At 42.3% G+C, this 21,577-nt stretch overlaps 1 protein-coding gene across 3 annotated transcripts in view; it reads left to right on the top strand.

Moving 5' to 3' along the window:
• VPS45 (vacuolar protein sorting 45 homolog) overlaps nucleotides 1-21,338 on the top strand; it is an 85,681-nt gene extending 64,343 nt beyond the window's left edge. For all 3 annotated transcript variants that reach the window (XM_074389687.1, XM_074389686.1, XM_003941976.4), the window contains one exon: nucleotides 20,719-21,338. In XM_074389687.1, coding sequence (XP_074245788.1) covers nucleotides 20,719-20,806 — 88 coding nt within the window. In that variant the 3' untranslated portion in view covers nucleotides 20,807-21,338. The remainder of the gene's footprint in view (nucleotides 1-20,718) is intronic.
• The last annotated feature ends 239 nt before the right edge of the window (nucleotides 21,339-21,577 follow it).

Below are 21,577 nucleotides of genomic sequence, written 5' to 3'. Positions count from 1 at the left end.
AAATGGAATTGTTTTCTCACTGCGTAATTCAGTGTTATTTAATGCAATGCCTCAGAACCACCTGATGTCAACTGCTTTTATGAGTCACACACTTTGAGGAACACTGGTCTATTGCAATTCCTAAAGCAAGGGGTATGATGATATTAAGAATAAAACTTATTTAGCACATACTATGTATTCTAATATTTTACACCTGTGTTGCCCAGTAAGGTAGTCTATAGCTGAACGTAGGTATTGAGCCTTTGAAATGTGGCTAATTTGAGGTGTGCTGCAAGTGTGAAACACTTACCAGATTTTAAAGACAGTACAACAAAATGTAAAATATCTCAGTAATTTTTTAAAGTTGATTACATGCTGAAAGACAACATTTTGGATATATGGGTTTAATAAAACATACTACTAAAATTAATTTTACCCGTTTCATTTTACTTTTTTAATGTGGCCAGGAGAACATTTGTGACTCGCACTGCTTTATCCATTTAATTTAGTTAATTCTCATAATGATGCAATGAAGCAGATTTTCTTTTTTTTTAAGCAGGGTCTCACTCTGTTGCCCAGGCTGGAGTGCCATGTCACAAACACAGCTCACTGTAACATTGATTTGAGTTCAAGTAATCCTACCACTTCAGCCTCCCAAGTAGCTGGGACTACAGGTGCTAATTTTTAAATTTTTTTTGTAGAGACAGGGTCTTGCTATATTGTCCAGACTGGTCTCAAACTCCTGGGCTCAAACAATCCTCCCACCTCAGCCTCCCAAATTGCTGGAATTACTGGCATGAGCCACCACACCCAGCCAAAGTAAATATTTTTATAATTGCCATCAACTTGCTTTTTTAGATGAGGAAATCAAGTTAGAGAGTGGTTAAGTACCTTGCCCAAAGTCATAAAGCTAATAAGTGGTAAAGATGGAATTAGGCACAGTCTGTTTTTAGTCTGCGCACCTCAGCACTCAGTTGAAATAATATTTTGGAAGATTTATCTAGCTATGATTTTTTAAAATCCTTTGTTTATAAATGTCACTTATAAGATAGGCAAAAAATGTTTTTATCAAATAGACAATATGTGAAACTTTCAGCCTACAAGAAATACTGTAAACCAAAGTTGGGGAAAAAAAAAATACAGAACTGAAGAAACATTTACTTTTGTTTTAAGACTTTTATCATTCAATGATGATTAAAAATGAGATTTGAGACAATGTTGCTCTTTGAATACAAATGATTAACTTGTCTAGGCATGGTGACTCACACATGTAATCCCACACCTTGGGAGGCCAGATTGGGCAGATCACTTGAGCTCAGGAGTTGGTGGGACCCTGTCTCTACCAAAAAATTAGTAGGTGGGCGTGGTGGTGTGTGCCTGTGGTCCCGGCTCCTCAGGAGGCTAAGGTGGGAGAATCGCTTGAGCCCAGGGGACAGAGGTTGCAGTGAGCCAATATTGTTCCACTGCACTCCAGCCTGGGTGACAGAGCAAGACCCATGTATTTAAAAATAATAATAATTAAAAAAATAACTTGATTAATTCGTGGAAGCTTTTTAAGTTTCTTAACTATCTGAAATGATACCTAAATGTTGATGATAATTTAACTTTGACATGGAGTAAGTGAAATTAATACTTTTGGTAGTGAATACAACTAACGGCCTAGAAAATAGTAGTTGGCTTCTTGAATTTCTGTACATAAATTTGAGGCTGATGGGGGCCAATTCATGTTATCAACAGGTACTTTATAGATTTCCACCTAAACAAGTAACACTAGAAACTTGGACCTTCTCCTGTAACCACCAGTAGGTTCGATCTCTGAATTATTTACAGAAAAATTAGGATACTGTGACAGAATTTGCATTTCAAAGGGGAGGGAACCCTGAGGGGACTTTTCTTCACTATGGACATTTCAGGATAAGTTTTGAAACTGTCCCAGAGAGATTGTCTTTCTTTCTTTCTTTCTTTTTTGAGACAGAGTCTCGCCCTGTCGCCCAGGCTGAAGTGCAGTGGCGGGATCTCGGCTCACTGCATCCTCTGCCTCCCGGGTTCAAGCAATTCTCCTACCTCAGCCTCCCAAGTAGCTGAGACCACAGGCACGTGCCACCATGCCTGGCTATTTTTTGTATTTTTAGTAGAGTCGGGGTTCCACTGTGTTAACCAGGGTGGTCTTGATCTCCTGACCTCGTGATCTGACTGCCTTGGCCTCCCAAAGTGCTGGGCTTACAGGAGTGAGCTACTGCGCCTGGCCAAGAGATCGTCTTTGGGTATTTATTTTCCTCCAATGACCAAAGGATTAGATATCATTGCAAGAGTCGTGATGGAGTATATAGTCTGTCACTGACAAGCATTTATTGAGTGCTGCTTATGTGTAACGCTCTGTGCACGGTGCTAGAAAGATGAAGACGTGTTCTGTATCTTTAAGGATCTCAATGTCTAATGGGAAAATAAACATATAAATGAACAACTCTAATAAGATGCCTTTTGTAAAGTTGAATTTAACCCGGGATTCAAATTTAGACACATCCCTTGATTCCAATTTATTTGTTCACTGTAACATGTATTTTTTAATTTACAAATAGGTTTTCATTTTTCCTCTGAATTGGGTGTAAAAAGGAAAGTAAATTATAAAAAGAAAAATGGCTTTTCATTACAAAATCAATACATAATTCTTGTAGGAAAAAAATGTTAATACAGCTAAGCAAAAAGATGGAAATAGCGCTACTGCCACTATAGGGAATGCTGTCGGCCTTTTAGGTCTTTCGCTGTGAATGTGTATACACATATTTTATTTTTATTTTTTATTTTTGAGACAGAGTCTCGTTCTGTCGCCCAGGCTGGAATGCAGTGGCACAATCTTAGCTCGCTGCAACCTCCATCTCCCGGGTTCAAGTGATTCTCCTGCCTCAGTCTCCCAAATAGCTGGGATTACAGGTGCCCACCACCATGCCTGGCTAATTTATATATATATATATATATATATATATATATATATATATATATATATATATATTTTTTTTTTTTTTTTTTTTTTTTTTTTTTAGTAGAGATGGGATTTCACCATGTTGACCAGGCTGGTCTCAAACCCCTGACCTCAAGTGATCCACCCGCCTCAACCTCCCGAAGTGCTGGAATTACAGGCGTGAGCCATCGCTCCTTTTTTTTTTTTTTTTTTTGAGATGGAGTTCCGCTCTTGTTACCCAGGCTGGAGTGCAATGGCGCGATCTGGGCTCACCGCAACCTCCACCTCCTGGGTTCAAGCAATTCTCCTGCCTCAGCCTCCTGAGTAGCTGGGATTACAGGCACACGCCACCATGCCCAGCTAATTTTTTGTATTTTTAGTAGAGACGGGGTTTCACCATGTTGACCGGGATGGTCTCGATCTCTCGACCTCGTGATCCACCCACCTCGGCCTCCCAAAGTGCTGGGATTACAGACTTGAGCCACCGCGCCCGGCCGTGCTCCTTTTTTTTTTTATGATAGATTATCTTGCTCTGTCACTGAGGCTGGTGTACAGTGGTGCAATCATAGCTCACTGTAACCTCAAACTCTTGGGCTCAAGCAATCCTCTCACCTCAGCCTCTTAAGTAGCTAGGACTGTGGGCCACCAAGCCTGGCTAATTTTTTAATTATGTATTTATTTTTTAGAGATGAAGTCTCACAATGTTGCCTAGGCTGGTATTGAACTCCTGGCCTCAAGAGATCCTGCGGCCTCGGCCTCCCAAAGTGCTGGAATTACAGGCGTGAGCCACTGTGCCTGATCCACATATATATCTATATATAATACACACACACACTTTTTTTTTTTTTTTTGAGAGACAGGGTCTTGCTCTGTCACCAGGCTGGAATGCAGTGACTCGATCTTGGCTCACTCCAACCTCCTCCTCCCAGGCTTAAGCGATCCTCCCACCTCATCCTCCCACGTAGCTGGGGACTACACGTTTACACCACTGTGCCCAATTAATTTTTGTATTTTTTGTAGAGATAGGATTTCACTATGTTTCCCAGCTGGTCTCAAACTCCTGGGCTCAAGTGATCTGCCTGCCTCAGCCTCCCAAAGTGCTGAGATTACAGACATAAGCCACCACACCAGGCCTAGCCCATATATATTTTTAAATAAAAGGAAACATACTGTACATGTGCTTTCAATGAAAATGCTTATCTATATTATTTTTAATAACTGAATTTATTGTTTGATTAATTCTCTATTGTTTGATTGTACCACAATTTAACCAATCCTTGTTATTTTGTTCATTCAACAAATACTTATTGAGCACATACTATATTCCAGGAGCTATCCTGAAACTGGAATATAGTGGTGAGGAAAACAAATATTGTTTGATATTGTTTGCAGTTTTTCACTCTTATAAACAGTACTGTAATAAACATCATTTTACATACATCTTTACACACTTGTCCAATTGTTGACTTGGGGTAATAATAATTGAATATATACTATATGCCAGCCAGTTGATTGACTTCGTTACCTATATTATCTCATTTAATCTTATGATCCAAGAATTCTTTGGATCATTATGATCCAAATTTTCAAATGAAGAAACAGGAACATAGAGAAAATTAAGTAATTTGTCTTCAGGAATATAGCAGGGAAATACAGAGCTGGAACTCAAGCTCAGATTTGTGTGATGCTAGATTCCATGTACTGCTGGTAATATTGGTTAGGCATCAGAGAGTGTAAACATTTTTTAAGATGCAAAATTACTTAACTACCGGCCAGAAACATTTTACTATACCTTTATAGTATATACACATAAGAATGTGTTTATACCTTCACACCATGCTCTTACCAATCCTGAGGTTAGCTGCTGCTGATTCTTAAAAATAAAATTTAGGTCCCGCACGGTGGCTCACACCTGTGATCCCAACACTTTGGGAGGCCAAGGCTGGTGGATCGCCTGAGGTCAGGAGTTCGAGACTAGCCTGGCTAACATGGTAAAACTCCGTCTCTACTAATTTGCTGGGAGTGGTGGTGGGTACCTGTAATTCCAGCTACTCGGGAGGCTGAGGCAGGAGAATCATCACTTGAACCTGGGAGGCAGAGGTTGCAGTGAGCTGAGATTGCACCACTGCACTCCAACCTGGGCAACAAGAGCAAAACTCCATCTCAAAAAAATAAAAATAAAATTTAAAAATTGTCAGCTAGGCACAGTAGCACATATCTATAATCCTGATGTTTTGAGAGGCCGAGGCAGGTGAATTGCTTGAGACCAGCAGTTTAAGGCCAGTCTGGGCAACAAAGCGAGACCCTGTCTCTACAAAAAAATTTTGTTTTTTTAGCCACACCTGGTGGCATGCATCAGCTACTTGGGAGACTGAGGTAGAAAGATCACTTGAGCCCAGGAGTTAAAAGTTACAGTGAGCTATGATCATGCCACTGCACTCTAGCCTGTGTGACAGAGCAAGACATTGTCTCAATAAGTAAATAAATAAAAATAAAAATTATCAGTGTGTATGGAGAAGGTTGGTAAAAAAGCAGTGTACTTCAACCCAGATGCAGCAAATGAAGGAAAAAGCAGATTAACAGTGTGAAGCCTAAACAAAAGACCAGTAAATAAATGAGAAAGAAGTGGAGGCAAGAGTCAGCTAGTTTCAAAGCAGCCTTCTGGTTCCAGATTCCAGGGTTTTATGAAGTAATGATCTTCTTACATTGATTCAGTGACAGATACCCCTGCCCCCTCAATGTTATATAATCATTTTTCTTTTGCTTAGGTTACTTTGAATGGGTTTCTGTTTCTTGCAGCCAGAATGTTGAGTTATGGGAAAATGTTCAAAAAGTTTGTAAGATATGCCTTTTTGTGTCACAGGGAAGATCCAATACGATTTGCATATTTGTTTCAGGACTTGTGTAAAACAATAAAAAGGTAAAAATGTAAGGAAAACCTCAAATATGCCTAACTCTGCGTAGTGAGACAAAAGTGATCCAGTTACCTCATAATTTCCAGTATTATCTCTATTTCTGTTTTTATGTTCAAAAATATTAAAATGTTTTACTAATTTTAAAGTGTCATCAATTTTATGCCACTGGAATCAAGTAATAAAGTGTCTAGTTGATTATATTCAACACAGCCCTGAGTTGCATTCCTCTGCCAGAACTGTACAGTATTGCCCTCCCCAAATGAAAGATGCACCCTTGAGGACATACGTTCTTTCAGTAGGATTATCATTAGAGCTTCTGAGTCTAAGTGGAACCTGTTACTTATAAATCACCTTTTTCTACCGTTTGGTCTTGTAAGAAGCAGTGTAACATAGCAATTAAGAGCATGGGCTTCGGCCGGGCGCGGTGGCTCAAGCCTGTAATCCCAGCACTTTGGGAGGCCGAGGCGGGTGGATCACGAGGTCAAGAGATCGAGACCATCCTGGTCAACATTGTGAAACCCCGTCTCTACTAAAAATACAAAACATTAGCTGGGCATGGTGGCGCGTGCCTGTAATCCCAGCTACTCGGGAGGCTGAGGCAGGAGAATTGCCTGAACCCAGGAGGCGGAGGTTGCGGTGAGCCGAGATCGCGCCATTGCACTCCAGCCTGGGTAACAAGAGCGAAACTCCGTCTCAAAAAAAAAAAAAAAAAAAGAGCATGGGCTTCAATGCCAGCCTACCTTGTTTAAATTCCAGTTTTGCTCTTGTATGATCTCAGGCAAATCATTTACCCTCTTTTGCCTCAGCTTTTTCAACTGTAAAATGGAGGGACTAATAGCTCCTTCATACCGTCCTTGTGATGATTAGATGATTAATATTTGTAAAATGCTTAGAGGTGATCCGGCAGAGGGTAAGCACTCAGTGGATGCTACCTGCTGCTGCTGTTATTACTGTTACATTTTGGGGAGATAAAGTAAAACAGACTTTGGGTATTCATCATCATCACCTCTGTCATCACCAGGACTTCCAAATAAGTTGTCTTTAAAACCTTTGCCATAATTCAAGGGCAGAATTATATATATTATTATCCCAAGTGGGAATATACTGAGGCCGTGATAAAATGTGCTATGAAGATAGTCCAGATGTCTGATGACTTTGTGGTCTGTGAGAAGAAAAAATTTTAGTGCTTCCATTTTCATTTGTGTTCACTTAAAATTTCTCCTTTGAGGCCCCCCCAGAGTCAGTACCTCTATAATTAAAAGACTTGCAAGCCAGGTGCAGTGGCTCACACCTGTAATCCCAGCACTTTGGGAGGCCAAAGTGGATGGATCACCTGAGGTCAGGAGTTCAAGACCAGCCTGGCCAACATGGTGAAACCCCATCTCTACTAAAAAAAAAAAAAATACAAAAATTAGCCAGGCATGGTGGTGGGTGCCTGTAATCCCAGCTATTCAGGAGGCTGAGGCAGGAGAATCGCTTGAACCCGGGAGGTGGAGATTTCAGTGAGCCAAGATTGTGCCGCTGCACTCCAGCCTGGGCGACAAAGCAAGACTCCATCTCAAAAAAAAAAAAAAAAAAAAAAGACTTGCAAAGAGTGTTCAGCATTCATGGTTAGCATTCATGGTTGCTATAGCTGGGTTATGCGGGGCTTCATTTCTTGCTTTTTCTTTTTTTTTTTTTTTTTTGAAACGGAGTCTTGAACTGTCGCCTGGGCTGGAGTGCAATGGTGAGATCTCGGCTCACTGCAACCTCCGCCTCCTGGGTTCATGACATTCTCCTGCCTCAGCCTCTCAAGTAGCTGGGATTACAGGTGCACACCACCACACCTGGCTAATTTTTTGTATTTTTACTTGAAACGGGGTTTCACTATGTTGGCCAGACAGGTCTCAAACTCCCAACCTTGTGATCCGCTCGCCTCTGCCTCTCAAAGTGCTGGGATTACAGGCGTGAGGCACCACACCCGGCCTGTTTCTTGCATTTTTTAATAGTGTTCACCATTCTGCCCCTGTAGTTGTGGTTGCTCTGACAAATCGATATGGGCTTGAGTGTTCCCACCCATCTGTAGCGCTTTTTATTCGCAGACGATAACCACCTTTCAGACCTCTACGTTCTCAGATGACGACCACCTTTCAGAGCTCTGAGTTCTGTCCTTGAGGAGTCCATTTTTTACCCTGTGGACTATGAGGCTAATTTTTTCCTTTCTCTTCCCGTGATATTCCAATGAATGACACAAACCATGCCAGATCCATGCAGAAACTCATTGTTTGCTTTTTTGCTGTTTCTTCTCAGTTTGAGAGGAAATAGTGCTAAGGTTCCTGCTTGTTTCTTTGTTTTGTTTTGCATCATAAATCAGGTGTCCAGTACTAAGGTGGGAATTGGGAAGGAAGAGCTACCTGTTTTAAATAGGCAGTTACATCGTTGGTAAGAAAGTGTCATAGGGTAAAGTAACAGTGGAATTGGTTAGAATCAGGGAAATATCTTATACTTTAATTGAATGTATTCCAAGGCTTGTTTTAGAAATGTATTTGAGGGCCGGGCGCGGTGGCTCAAGCCTGTAATCCCAGCACTTTGGGAGGCCGAGGCGGGTGGATCACGAGGTCGAGAGATCGAGACCATCCTGGTCAACATGGTGAAACCCCGTCTCTACTAAAAATACAAAAATTAGCTGGGCATGGTGGCACGTGCCTGTAATCCCAGCTACTCAGGAGGCTGAGGCAGGAGAATTGCCTGAGCCCAGGAGGCGGAGGTTGCGGTGAGCCAAGATCGTGCCATTGCACTCCAGCCTGGGTAACAAGAACGAAACTCCGTCTCAAAAAAAAAAAAAAAAGAAAATGTATTTGAGGAGATACTGATAGGTATCCCATTTTTAAAAGGGTTCGATAGCCACCTAAGTTTGGAAGACACTATCCTTCTCTTGAAAAGTCAAAACTCAAATTAGCATATTAAAGGTTCTGAGAAAATCTAGGGTAAAGAAACCCACTCCAGTTTTGTGTTTTCAATTGTATTTTAATATAATATTTGATAAAAACATATGTAGCATGTAAGTTAGAAAGCATAATATAATAAATATGCTTGAGCCTTTCACCTAGCTCAAGGACTAGAAAATTGCCAGTAACATAGATATATCCATGTGTTCCTCTCCAATTATATCCCTTATCTCTCTACTACAGGTAAATGCTACCCTAGATTTTGTGTCTAATTCCCTTGCTTTGGTGGAAGAAGATTGTGTTTTTAGCACTTATCTATGTATTTCTAAATAACGCATTGTTTAGTTTTGCTCGTTTTTGAGCTTTATAAAAATGGTATCATACTTTTTTCATTAACCATTGCTTCTAAGATTTATATATACCGTTGCATGCAACCTCAATCATTTTTCAGTGCTGTGTAGCATTCCATCATGTGAAGATAGCAGTTTACTTTTCCATTCACCTGTTCATAGACATGAGGCTTTTTGTTTTATTTTTTATCATAACTATTGCTCCTCTCATGGAGAAACAAGAAAATGTGAGCTAAGAATTTTAACAGAATATTATGGTTATATTCTTTGGAAGCAAGAAGAAGTATATTTATGGAGTGGCTGCTTTATGCAGCTTACTATTCAAGGTAGGAACTAAAATGCAAATATAAATAAAATGTTCCTATCTTCAAGGATCTTATGGTCCAGTGGAAGAGTCAAATTCTGTATTTTTCATAATTAGGATACGATTAGTCCCAAAGAATAATAGCACAAAATAAACTTGGCACATCTTTTGAAGGACCCAGTCTCTTATCATCTGAGGGATGCGTAGGGGTAGAATTAAATTATTTAACTGATAAGTACCTTAAAATATGTTTATGTCAAAATTTTAAAGGTCCTTTATGAAAAGTAATATGCAATTATTGTGCATTTTTATTTATTATTTTATTTTTTCGAGATGGAGCCTCTCTGTCACTCAGGCTAGAGTGCAGTGGCGCGATCTCAGCTCACTGCAACCTCCGCCTCTGGGGTTCTAGCAATTCTCCTGCCTCAGCTTCCTGGTAGCTACAGTTACAGGCACCCACCACCACACCAGTCTAATTTTTGTATTTTTAGTAGAGACGGGGTTTCACCACGTTGGTCAGGCTGGTCTTGAACTCCTGACCTTGTGATTTGCTCGCCTCGGCCTCCCAAAGTGCTGGGATTACAGTGCGAGCCACTGCGCCTGGCCTGTTTGTTTATTTTTTTTTTGTGACAGAGTCTTGCTCTTGTCGCCCAGGCTGGAGAGCAATGGCACAGTCTGGGCTCACTGCAACCTCCACCTCCCAGGTTCAAGCAATTCTCCTGCCTCAGCCTCCCGAATAGCTGGGATTACAGGCGTCCACCACAGCATCTGGCTAATTTTTGTTTTTTGTTTTCTTTTTAATAAAGATGAGGTTTCACCAGGTTAGCAAGGCTGGTCTCAAACTCCTGACCTCAGGTATTCCGTCCCCCTTGGCCTCCGCAAGTGCTAGGATTACAGGCGTGAGCCACTATGCCCGGCCAATTCTGCATTTTTAAAACAAAGTACTGGAACTCAAAAAAAGATGTAAACTGAACTATACCCTTAGGACTCATAAATTCATTTGCTTCTTTTTGTTTTTTGTTTGAAACTGAGTCTTACTCTGTTGCCCATGCTAGAGTGTAGTGGTGTGATCTCAGCTCACTGCAACCTCCGCCTCTGGGTTCAAGCGGTTCTGCCTCAGTCCCCCAGGTAGCTGGGATTACAGGCGCGTATCACCACACCTGCCTCATTTTGCTTTTTTAGTAGAAACAGGGTTTTACCATGTTGGCCAGGCTGGTTTCGAACCCCTGACCTCAGGTGATCTGTCCACCTCGGCCTCCCAATGTGCTGGGATTACAGAGTGAGCCACCTCGCCTAGCCCTGCTTCTTAGGTATAAAAATTTGAGGTCGGGCGTGGTGGCTCACGCCTTCTTTGGTATAAAATCCCAGCACTTTGGGAGGCCAAAGCCAGTGGATCACCTGAGGTCAGGAGTTCAAGACCAGCCTGGCCAACCTGGTGAAACCCCATTTCTACTAAAAATACAAAAATTAGCAGGGCATGGTGGTGTGCGCCTGTAGTCCTCAGCAAGAGGATTGCTTGAATTGGGGAGGTGGAGGTTGCATTGGGCCGAGATAGTGCCACTACACTCCAGCCTGGGCAAGAGAGCAAGACTCCATCTCAAAAAAAAAAAAAAAAAAAAATTGAGGCCAGGCATGTTTGGTTCACACCTGTAATCCCACCACTTTGGGAGGTCGAGGCAGATGGATCACCTGAGGTCAGGAGTTCAAGACCACCCTGGCCAACATGGTAAGACCCCATCTCTACTAAACATTCAAAAAATTAGGCGGGCATGGTGGTGGATGCCTATAATCCCAACTACTACAGAGGCTAAGGCAAGAGAATCACTTGAACTCAGGAGGCAGAGGTTGCAGCGAGCCAAGATCCCACCACTGCACTCCAGCCTGGATAATGAGAGCGAAACTCCGTCTAAAAAAAAAAAATTGGACTTCTGTCTCTCGTTCTCTCCCTTTGATTCTTTCTCTGTGTCTCTGACTCTCTCTCTTTCTCTCACTCTTTCTCTCTCTCTGACTCTCACTCTCTCTGACTCTCTCTGACTCTCTCTCTCTGACTCTCTGACTCTCTCTCTCTGACTCTCTCTCTCTCTCTCCCTTCCTTTGTTCCATGTCAGTCTTTCTCTAGGATTTCTCTCTCTCTCTCTCTCTGACTCTCTCTCTCTCTCTGTGACTGACTCTCTCACTCTCTCTCTCTCTGACTCTCTCTCTCACTCTCTCTGACTCTCTCTCTCTGACACTCTCTCTCTCTTCCTTCCTTTGTTCCATGTTAGTCTTTCTCTAGGATCTCTCTCTCTCTCTCTCTCTCTCTCTCTCTCTCTCTCAGAAGCTAAATAGAAAAAAAAATTGAAAAATGTTTATATACAGAAGTTAAATAAAATGTATCCTAAATATAAACAATTAATTCTGACAGAGTAACTAGGAAATGCCTCACAGAGGAGGTGGTGTTTGAACTTGGCATTAAAGGATAAGTAGGATTTCCGTAGGCAGAAAGAACAGTCAAGGCTGAGGAAAATCATGATTAAGGACAGGAACAAGATTTAAAAAAAAAAAAAGGTATACCACATTTGAGAACTAATGAGAAGTCGTTCATGAGTAATGTCTGTCAGCAGTGAGGGGCATGATGATCTCTGTGTATGACATTTCTGGTATTTTCAGATGTAGATTTGTTTGTCTGTTTTGAGACAGAGTCTCAACCTGTCACCCAGACTGGAGCAGTGGTGCCATCTTGGCTCACTGCAGCTTCCACTTCCAGGTTCGAGCAGTTCTCTACCCTGAGCCTCCCAAATAGCTGGGACCACAGGTGCACACCACCATGCCCAGCTAATTTTTGTATTTTTTTTGTAGAGATGGGGATTCGCCATGTTTCCCAGACTGATCTCGAGCTCCTGAGCTCAAAGTGATCTGCCCACCTTGGCCTCCCAAAGTGCTGGGATTACAGGCGTGAGCCACCACGCCCGGCCTCAGACATAGATGCTGAATGCCAACCTATTCCCTTGCTCCTGATAAAATTAGTGTTGGATATTTAGAAAAAGTTTAGCATACTAGGTGACATTTAAGCTGGGGTCTTAACTTTAAAAATATGTATCTGAATCGTGTTCATTCGGCAAACAGTTCAACACCTACTTTATACTAAGGATGAAGAAGGTAATACTCAAGATGTGCACTAACTAGTAAGACAAACCATTAGAAGACAATTCGAAGAGAGAAAACCCGCTGCCTTCTGTCTCATCACAGGAGATGAACGCTCCTAGCTGGGGCTAGCTCTTCCACTTGCGCACCAGAGCCCATCCGCCTCACCTGCACTGGGAAATCACTCCAAACTTGCTCCCCTTTCTTTCCCAAATCATTTTTTCCCACTGTGGGATCATTCATAGAAGCATAGAAATACTCTGCTATGCTGGGTGCTGTAGCTCACGCCTGTATTCCTAGCACTTTGGAAGGCTGAGGCAGGCAGACTTCCTGAGCTCAGAAGATTGAAACCAGCCTGGGCAACACGGTGAAACCCCATCTCCACTAAAATACAAAAAATTAGCCAGGCGTGGCAGCGTACACTGTAGTCCCAGCTACTCAGGAGGCCGAGGCAGGAGAATTGCTTGAACTCAGGAGGTGGAAGTTGCCGTGAGCCGAGGTCGCACCACTGCATTCCAGCCTGGGCAAAAGAGCAAGACTCCGTCTCCCTCCTCCAAAAAAAAAAATCAGTTTGAAATATCCTATGTTCCTCATCTTTAAAAGCATTCTCTTAACCCCCTTACTCTCTCTAGGCTCCATCTCATTTCTTTCTTCTTTTTCATAGGAAAATTCTCCAAGAGTTGTTTATACTCACTGTCTCTTAATTCATTCCCTCATATATTCTCTTAAACCCACATATTCTCCTAAACTACTGCATTCAGGCCTTCACTCTCATCACTCCAGAATCGCTCTTGTCATGGCCTCTAGGGACCTCTACATAGCTAAACATAGAGTCAACTTTCAGTCCTCATTTTGCTTGACCTATCAGCAGCGTCTGACACAGTTCCTTTTTTTTTTTTTTTAATAGAGATGATGTGTAGCTATGTGCCCAGGCTGGTCATTGTTACCGCTTAGCTTCCAGGAACTATACTGTCTTGGTCCTCCCAAATCACTGGCTGTTTCTTCTCTGTTTCCTTTGCTGGTTCTTCTATTTTTGGAATCCCTGGGACTGGGTCACCAACTCCCTCGGCCATCTCATTCAGCCTCATGGCTTTAAATTCTATGTCTCTACTGCTAACCCCCATATTTGTGTGTCTACCCAGAGTATCACTATTGGTATCAGGAAGCAGATCATCTTTGTTGCGAGGACCGTCCTTTGCGTTGTAGATGTTCAGCAACATCCCGTGCGGTCCCAGCAACACTCCACCAGTTATGACAAGGAGAAACATCTCCAGACTCTGCCAAGTGTCCCCTGAGATAATATCACACTCCTCGCCCCACTGAGAACCACTGTTTCTTGTCTGAACTTCTCCTCCTAACTCTGGACTTGTGTGTCCACTGTCTTTTTGACATCTCTACTTGAATGCCTAATAAATAGTCATACTTCATGTGATCAAAACCAAACTTCTGATCTTTCTCCCTCAATATAATCCCCGCTCCAACTTCCCACCTCAGTGGCACATCCATTCCTTTAGTTGCTTATGCAAAAAAAAAACCTTAACATTTTCTTGAATCTCCTCTTTCTCTCCCACCTACCTCCTGACTTAGCAGTAAACCCTGTGAGCCATACCTTCAGAATACACCCAGAATCGAATGCCCTTTCACTGCCACTGCTCTGGTCCATGCCGCCGTCACTTCCCGCTGGGATTACTGCAGCTGCTTTAATCTTGTGCCTCCATAGCTCCTTCTCAATATAGTATTAGAGCCATCCTGTGAAAATACGGGATTCAGGGCCTGTCACATCTTTTTGCAGAATCCGCCAGGTGTCTTTCATCTCACCCAAAGTAAAAACCAGAATTCTGACAATGGCATGCCAGGCCTTACGTGATCTCTCCTTATAGCCCTCTCTACCCCTTCTTTACCTCTCCAGTCTCACCTCTTACTATCCAGCACCTTCTTTACTTCACTCTAGCCACGCTAACCTCCTTTCTGTTCCTTAAACATACAGGGCTTTGATCCTTCTGCCCTTGCTCTTACCCACATACATGCTCTGTTGCCTCATTCAGGTCTTGACTTAAATGTCAGTGTCTCAGGGAGGCCTTCCTTGAGTACTAGTTTTTATTTTTGTTTTGGGGGGATTTTTTTGTGGTAGCATTTTATTCCCCTTCAAGGAAAGCTATTACCTAACACTGATGAACTCTCTCTCTCTCTTTTTTTTTTTTTTCTTTGAGACAGAATCTCATTCTGTCACCCAGGCTGGGGTGCAGTGGCATGATCATAGCTCACTGCAATCTCTAAATCCTGGGCTCAAGTTCAAATGATCCTTCCACCTCAGCTTCTTGAGGAGCTAGGACTACAGGTGTGCATCACCATGCTCGGCTAATTTGAAAAAAATTTTTGTAGAGGGTCTTGCTATGTTGCCCAGGCTGGTCTTGAACTCCTGGACTCAAGCAATAGGATTAAAAATATCATTCTGTTTTAGCCTACCAAAGTTCTGGGATTATAGGCATGAGCAGCCAGTCACTAGTTTTATTATATTTTATTTTTGTTGTCATTGTTGTTTTGAGACGAAGTCTTGCTTTGTTGCCCAGGCTGGAATGCAATGGCATGATCTCAGCTCACTGCAACCTCTGTCTCCCAGGTTCAAGTGGTTCTCATGCCTCAGCCTCCCAAGTAGCTGAGATTACAGGCATGCACCATCACGCCTCGTTGATTTTTGCATTTTTAATAGAGACAGGTTTCACCATGTTGGTCAAGCTGGTCTCGAACTCGTGACCTCAAGTGATTCTCCCACCTTGGCCTCCCAAAGTGCTGGGATTACAGGCGTGAGCCACCGCGCCCAGCCCAGTCACTGGTTTTAAAATCTCACACCTCACCACCATCTCCAGTTCTCCTTTTTTAAAGCTACTTTATCTTTTTCCATAGTATTTCTTCATCTAACATATTAAAAAGAGGCAATATAACATCATAAGTTAAGAAAAGAAACTGAAGCCAGATTGTGGGATGATATCCCCAACTCTGTCACTTCCAAGATGTAAGATCTTGACTTCTCTGTGCTTCCATTTTTGTTCTGCTTCAAAGTAGAATGGTTTCTATCCATTAGAACGGTACTTTGCATACAGTAAGTAATATATGTTCACCATTATTATTGTTGTATTATTATTAACTACTGATTAATTGTATTTTCCTTCTTCCCCCATTGGAATATAAATTCCATGAGAGCCAGAGGGGCTCTTTTTTTCTTTATTGTTATATTCACAGCTTCTAGAACAGTGCCTAGCACATAGTAGACAGTAAATATTTGTTGATCAAATTACGTTATTTCTGGAAAGAGTGATGAGGAGAAGAAGGGTCAAGGAAGACGAGGCAGATGAGGCTTATGTGTACTGTTTAAGACTTTTACAAAGAGAATGTACTCATGTATCCCTGTGCCCCAAAAAGCCTCATAGGCTTCCATGGAAAAGAGACATATAGACAAATTACGACGGAGTGTATTACAAGGTACGGAAGAATGAGTACGTAACTCTAAGGGGAAGGCAATACAGTTGAGGAAAGCTTCCTAGAGGAGTGATAATGTGAGAGTTGGGTTTTAAAAGATGCGTAGTTCCACCAAACAAAGTGTGAGAGGGATGGGACCCCCTTCAAAATAGAAGGAGTGGTAGGTGCAAAAGCAACGAAGTATGAAACACAGCAGAGGCTCCGAAAACTGCGAGCAGTGGACACTGAAAGGAGAAGTGAGGAGCGTTTTCAGTGTTTTGAGCTACTAAAATTTTCATCTTATCCTTCTCCCTTACCCACTCCTATAGTCTTAACATCTCCAGGTAAGTGTTTGGCTGTAATTAGGAGCTTATTACACCATTAAGGCAAATATCTTGGGGTTTTTCTCATTATTTTTCTGAAAGTCTTTTTTTCTATTTTTTTCTGCTCCCCACAAGTTCCATTTAATGTTTTTATTGTGCCACTGTTCAGATTCTAGATTCCCCTTGGTGTCTTTGGTATAAGAAATTCACATGTAACTTTTACCTGTGGAGTATAGTGAAAAAGGAGGAAGACGTATCTTTAAATTACGTACACATACACACATACGGTTTTGTTACAGTAGCTTTGTTTAGGAACACAGTTGTTCAGCTGAAATATTTTAGTAATTAATATTTGTAATCCTATAAATGTTGGTCTGTAGTCCCTTACCAAGGATGTAAGTGAAGAAACTTGCTTTTCATTGTGCGACTCAACACTTCTCGAGGTTGACTTTTTAAAATCAGGGTTGGGGTTCTGCTTCTTTCCACCCACCTTCCTTCTATCCACGGACTCAGGAAAACACCCTTGATGACAGCACAAACTAAAAAAAGCACTAGCATTAATCCACTCTGCTGGTTTCTGGCACTGCCTGTGTTTATACCATGTCTCATGTCGGGTTGTGATTGTGTATCTGTCTCTGTGAGCCCCGTAAGGTAGGAATCATAACTAAGGCGTTCATTTGTCCACCTACATCAACGCCTAGTTCATAATTGATGCTCGTTAAACATTTGTTGAACTAGATTGAATTGAACTGAACTGAACTGGACTATGGCACCACAGGAGAAGGGGATTTTTGAGTTTGCTTTCAAGTGAGATTGATTTAAAACAAATTTAGAAAAATTATTCTTTTGTTTTTAAACATAGTCTAAATTTGGGGTACAGCTTACCAATATGTTCATTGCCCATAATTTTTTAAGCATTCTGAGCAATGACTCATCAAAATCCCCAAATAGGTATATTTTTTTTAAGACACAGTGGCCCTAGGAAACAAAATTAGGCTTGGTAAATATAAATAGTAAGTGTGTTCTCATTATCGCCAGGAATGTGTGGTCTTGTTGATACACAGAGGAGGATCTTTCTTTCTTCCCTTTGTAATAGAGTTGGAAATGAACCAAAGATCCCCTGATAAATTCCTATTGAGCTTCCCAGCACATTTATTTCATTCTTTCTAGAAGTCACCAAGACTTGTTTTATTGTTCAAAAAAAAATCAGTGCTGCCTCATTTCCTAACACTTGTTTTCTGACCTCCAAGTGTCTCCAGTCCAACTGGCCAAAAAGCCAGGCCAAAAATGTCTGTATCTCAGGAGAGAAACAAATGAACTTAGCTTCTGCTCCCTTCCCTCTACTTTGCAGTGTTTTCTTTTGCAAAGGAGTTTGGAATTTAAATTATCCAAGCCCAGAATCTGTCTAAAACTGCAAAACAATGGTGATAAGATAGTTGGTCATTGCTCCAGCCCTCTGTCTTTTAAAGATCTGTCTGGTCTGGGCCGGGCGCGGTGGCTCAAGCCTGTAATCCCAGCACTTTGGGAGGCCGAAGCGGGTGGATCACGAGGTCGAGAGATCGAGACCATCCTGGTCAACATGGTGAAACCCTGTCTCTACTAAAAGGTGCAAAAAAAAAAAATTAGCTGGGCATGGTGGCGTGTGCCTGTAATCCCAGCTACTCAGGAGGCTGAGGCAGGAGAATTGCCTGAACCCGGGAGGCGGAGGTTGCGGTGAGCCGAGATCGCGCCATTGCACTCCAGCCTGGGTAACAAGAGCGAAACTCCGTCTCAAAAAAAAAAAAAAAAAAAAGATCTGTCTGGTCTGAGAGAGAGTCCTGAACATCCAAATAACTTTTTTTTTTTTTTTTTGAGATAAGGTTTCACTCCTGTTGCCTAGGCTGGAGTAAAATGGCATGATCTTGACTCACTGCAACCTCTGCTTCCTGGGCCCAAGCATTTCTCCTGCCTTAGCCTCCCAAGTAGCTGGGACTGCAGTCACTGGTCTGATTTTTGTATTTTTTTTGTAGAGACGGGGTTTCACTGTGTTGCCCAGGCTGGTTTCGAACTCCTGGGCTCAAGCAATCCACCCACCTCAGCCTCCCAAAGTGCTAGGATTACAGCATGAGCCGCTGCACCCGTCCATCCAAATAACTCTTATATTATTAAAGAAGGCTCTCTTGCCAATGGGTAGCTACTTTATTCATTTACTCAGCGTAACTTTATTGAGTACCTCTGTGTTAAGTCCTGGAGATCAAAGATGAGTAAGACTTCCCCCTACCTCCCAAGAAGCGCCCAGTCTATCTTGGTAACAATTATACAGTGCTAAGATAGCAGTAGGACAAAGTAATAATAGTAATTAGTTCAGCATGGAGGGATCTGGAAGAGCTTTACCAAAAAAGTGACATTTATGTATGTATGTATGAATGAGACCACACCTGGCATAAAAATTGCCTTTTCATCCTTAGTCTTAAAGAATAAGATTCCTGCCAGGTGCACTGGCTCATGTTTATAATCCCAGCACTTTGGGAGGCTGAGGCAGGCAGATCACTTGAGGCCAGGAGTTCGAGACTAGCCTGGTCGACATGGTAAAACCCTGTCTCTAGTAAAAATGCAAAAATTAGCCAGGCAGGGTAGCGCACGCCTGTAGTCCCAGCTACTTGGGAAGCTGAGGCAGGAAAATCACTTGAACCCATGAAGTAAAGGTTGCAGTGAGCTGAGATCTCGCCACTGCACTCTAGCCTGAGGAACAGAGTGAAACTCTGTCTCAAAAAAAAAAAAAAAAAAAAAAAAAAAAAAAATGCAGTGCATGCGTATAATCCCAGCACTTTGGGAGGCCAAGGCAGGTGGATCACAAGGTCAGGAGTACGAGACTAGCCTGGCCAATATAGCGAAACCCCGTCTCTACTAAAAATACAAAAATTAGCCAGGCGTGGTGGTGCACACCTGGCTGAAGCACGAGAATCGTTTGCACCCAGGAGGCAGAGGTTGCAGTGAACCAAGATCATGCCACTGCACTCCAGCTTGGACAACAGAGCGAGACTCTGTCTTAAAAAAAAAAAAAAAAATTTCAGCAGAGAAAGGCTAGCCCTACATTTCAAACACAGGACTTAGTAAGAACAGCTACGTGAGGTATGAAAGCTCAAGACAGGCCAGGCGCCGTGGCTCATGCCTGTAATCCTAGCACTTTGGGAGGCTGAGGTGGGCAGATCACCTGAGGTCGGGAGTTCAAGACCAGCCACCGCGCCTGGCCTGTTTCTTCATTTTTTTGAAATAAGGATAATAGCAGCTTCTGTTTGACAGGGCTGCATGTATATATGCATACACACACACATGGCTTTAAACAGTGCTCAGAAAAAACAGAAGTATTCAACGTTAGGCCATGTTATGAAAGGCCCTGAACTGTACATTTTCTGTAAGTAAAAGAAAAGTTTTAAAACAGAAGAGGGGAGAGTATATAACAGGATATAATCTGTATTTTGTTTTATTTTTTAATTACTTTTATTTTTTTATTAGAGACAGGGTCTCGCTGTGTTGCCCAGGCTGGTCTCGAACTCCTGGGCTTGAGCAATCCACCCACCTCAGGCTTCTAAAGTGCTAGGATTACAGGCCTAAGCTGCCCCACCTGGCCTCTCATCTGTATTTTAGAAAAGTAACTCTGGTACCACTCTGGAGAGTAGACTGGATAAGGAAGAAACTAGAGACAACATGCAAGTTCTGAGACAGTTTCAAGAATACGGATAACAGGTGCTGACATAACATGGTACTGAGTTAATATAGTGGCCTTGCCCTTAAAAATTTTGGGTTCCTAAATCGAAACTTCAAACTTGAAATGTCAGTCCTAATACAACTTACAAATTTAATTCTAAAAAAAAAAAAAAAAATGGGCCAGGCGTGGTGGTTCACACCTGTAATCCCAGCACTTTGGGAAGCTGAGATGGGCAGATCACCTGAGGTCGGGAGTTCGAGACCAGCCTGGCCAACATGGAGAAACCCCGTCTCTACTAAAATATAAAAATTAGCTGAGCGTGGGGGCGCATGCCTGTATTCCCAGGTACTTGGGAGGCTGAGGCAGGAGAATTGCTTGAACCCGGGAGATGGAGGTTGCAGTGAGCTGTGAGTGCACCATTGCACTCCAGCCTGGGCAACAAGAGTGAAACTCCATCTCAAAACAAAACAAAAACAAACAAAATCAACAAAATGAAACCCCTGGGGCAGAGCACAGAAGGACTGTCCTTGCAGTCTGGATGTCATAGTGCTCAACTGATGCTTCCATTCTATACCCAAATATCACACCAGTACCTCTTGCCTGCCATTCATCTGGTTAGATGTCCAGAGAAAGACATTCTATTTTTGGAGATGCTTTTGTTTTTCCCTTTAATTAACCTCAAACTACTGATCAGTTTCCTAGAGGAAGTTCTGGCTTCTGGACTGCACAGCCGAAGCAAGGAGAGCTCTCAAGCCACATCAAGGTCAGCAAGCAGAAGATGAAACGGTGATGCGGGGAATGGCACAGCTTCCGCCCTTGCCCCCTACAGGCTCTCCCCACTAACTAGAGGTGTGAGAGAGCAGCTTTGGGTTCTGTGCTGGTTGTTAGAACTCACCTCCGGGTAGCCCGCAGATTCCTGGTTGGTACAGACACCAAGACTCTCAGAGTTGAGCCAACAATAAGTCTGAGCCCAACTCAACCCTGTTTTCTCCTGTAGTCTTTGTGTATCTGTTAGCACAATCACTTCAGTTACTGATGAATTCTATCGGGATCTGACTTGGGAAAAGGGTTATCAGAGCCTAGAGGGGCTTAAAAAGTAATGATTTGATGTACATACCACATTTCTCGACTTCCTTTCTCTTCCCTTGACCCTTTCTGCTTTTCATTAACCACATTCCTGTACAACTTATTTCTGAAAACCTCCCATGTTTCTTTACAGAGGCATCCAAAAATTGTTTGTCCCTGCATAACAATTCTCTGTTACACTGAGAAACCACGTACAACCACAATAAAAGTCCATTTTGTGAAAAGGTATCAGTGATTTAGCTTTATTTTCTTTGGGGCTAATTTATGAGGTGGGGCATGAGCTGGCTTCACACCAAACATAATGAAGGCATTACCTCTACCTGACAGATATTTAAAGTATGTCAAGGCAAATAATAAAGTCTTGTGTCAATTTCACCTCTCTTGAAAACAGTAGAAAGTGATAGTATCATTAATGCCAGGAAATTAAGACATCCTCAAATCATCATAGCAAAAATACCATAGCATAA

This window comes from Saimiri boliviensis, chromosome 19 (genome assembly GCF_048565385.1).
Source record: "Saimiri boliviensis isolate mSaiBol1 chromosome 19, mSaiBol1.pri, whole genome shotgun sequence".
NCBI lineage: Eukaryota > Metazoa > Chordata > Mammalia > Primates > Cebidae > Saimiri > Saimiri boliviensis.
This window is presented reverse-complemented; position numbering and strand designations above follow the sequence as displayed.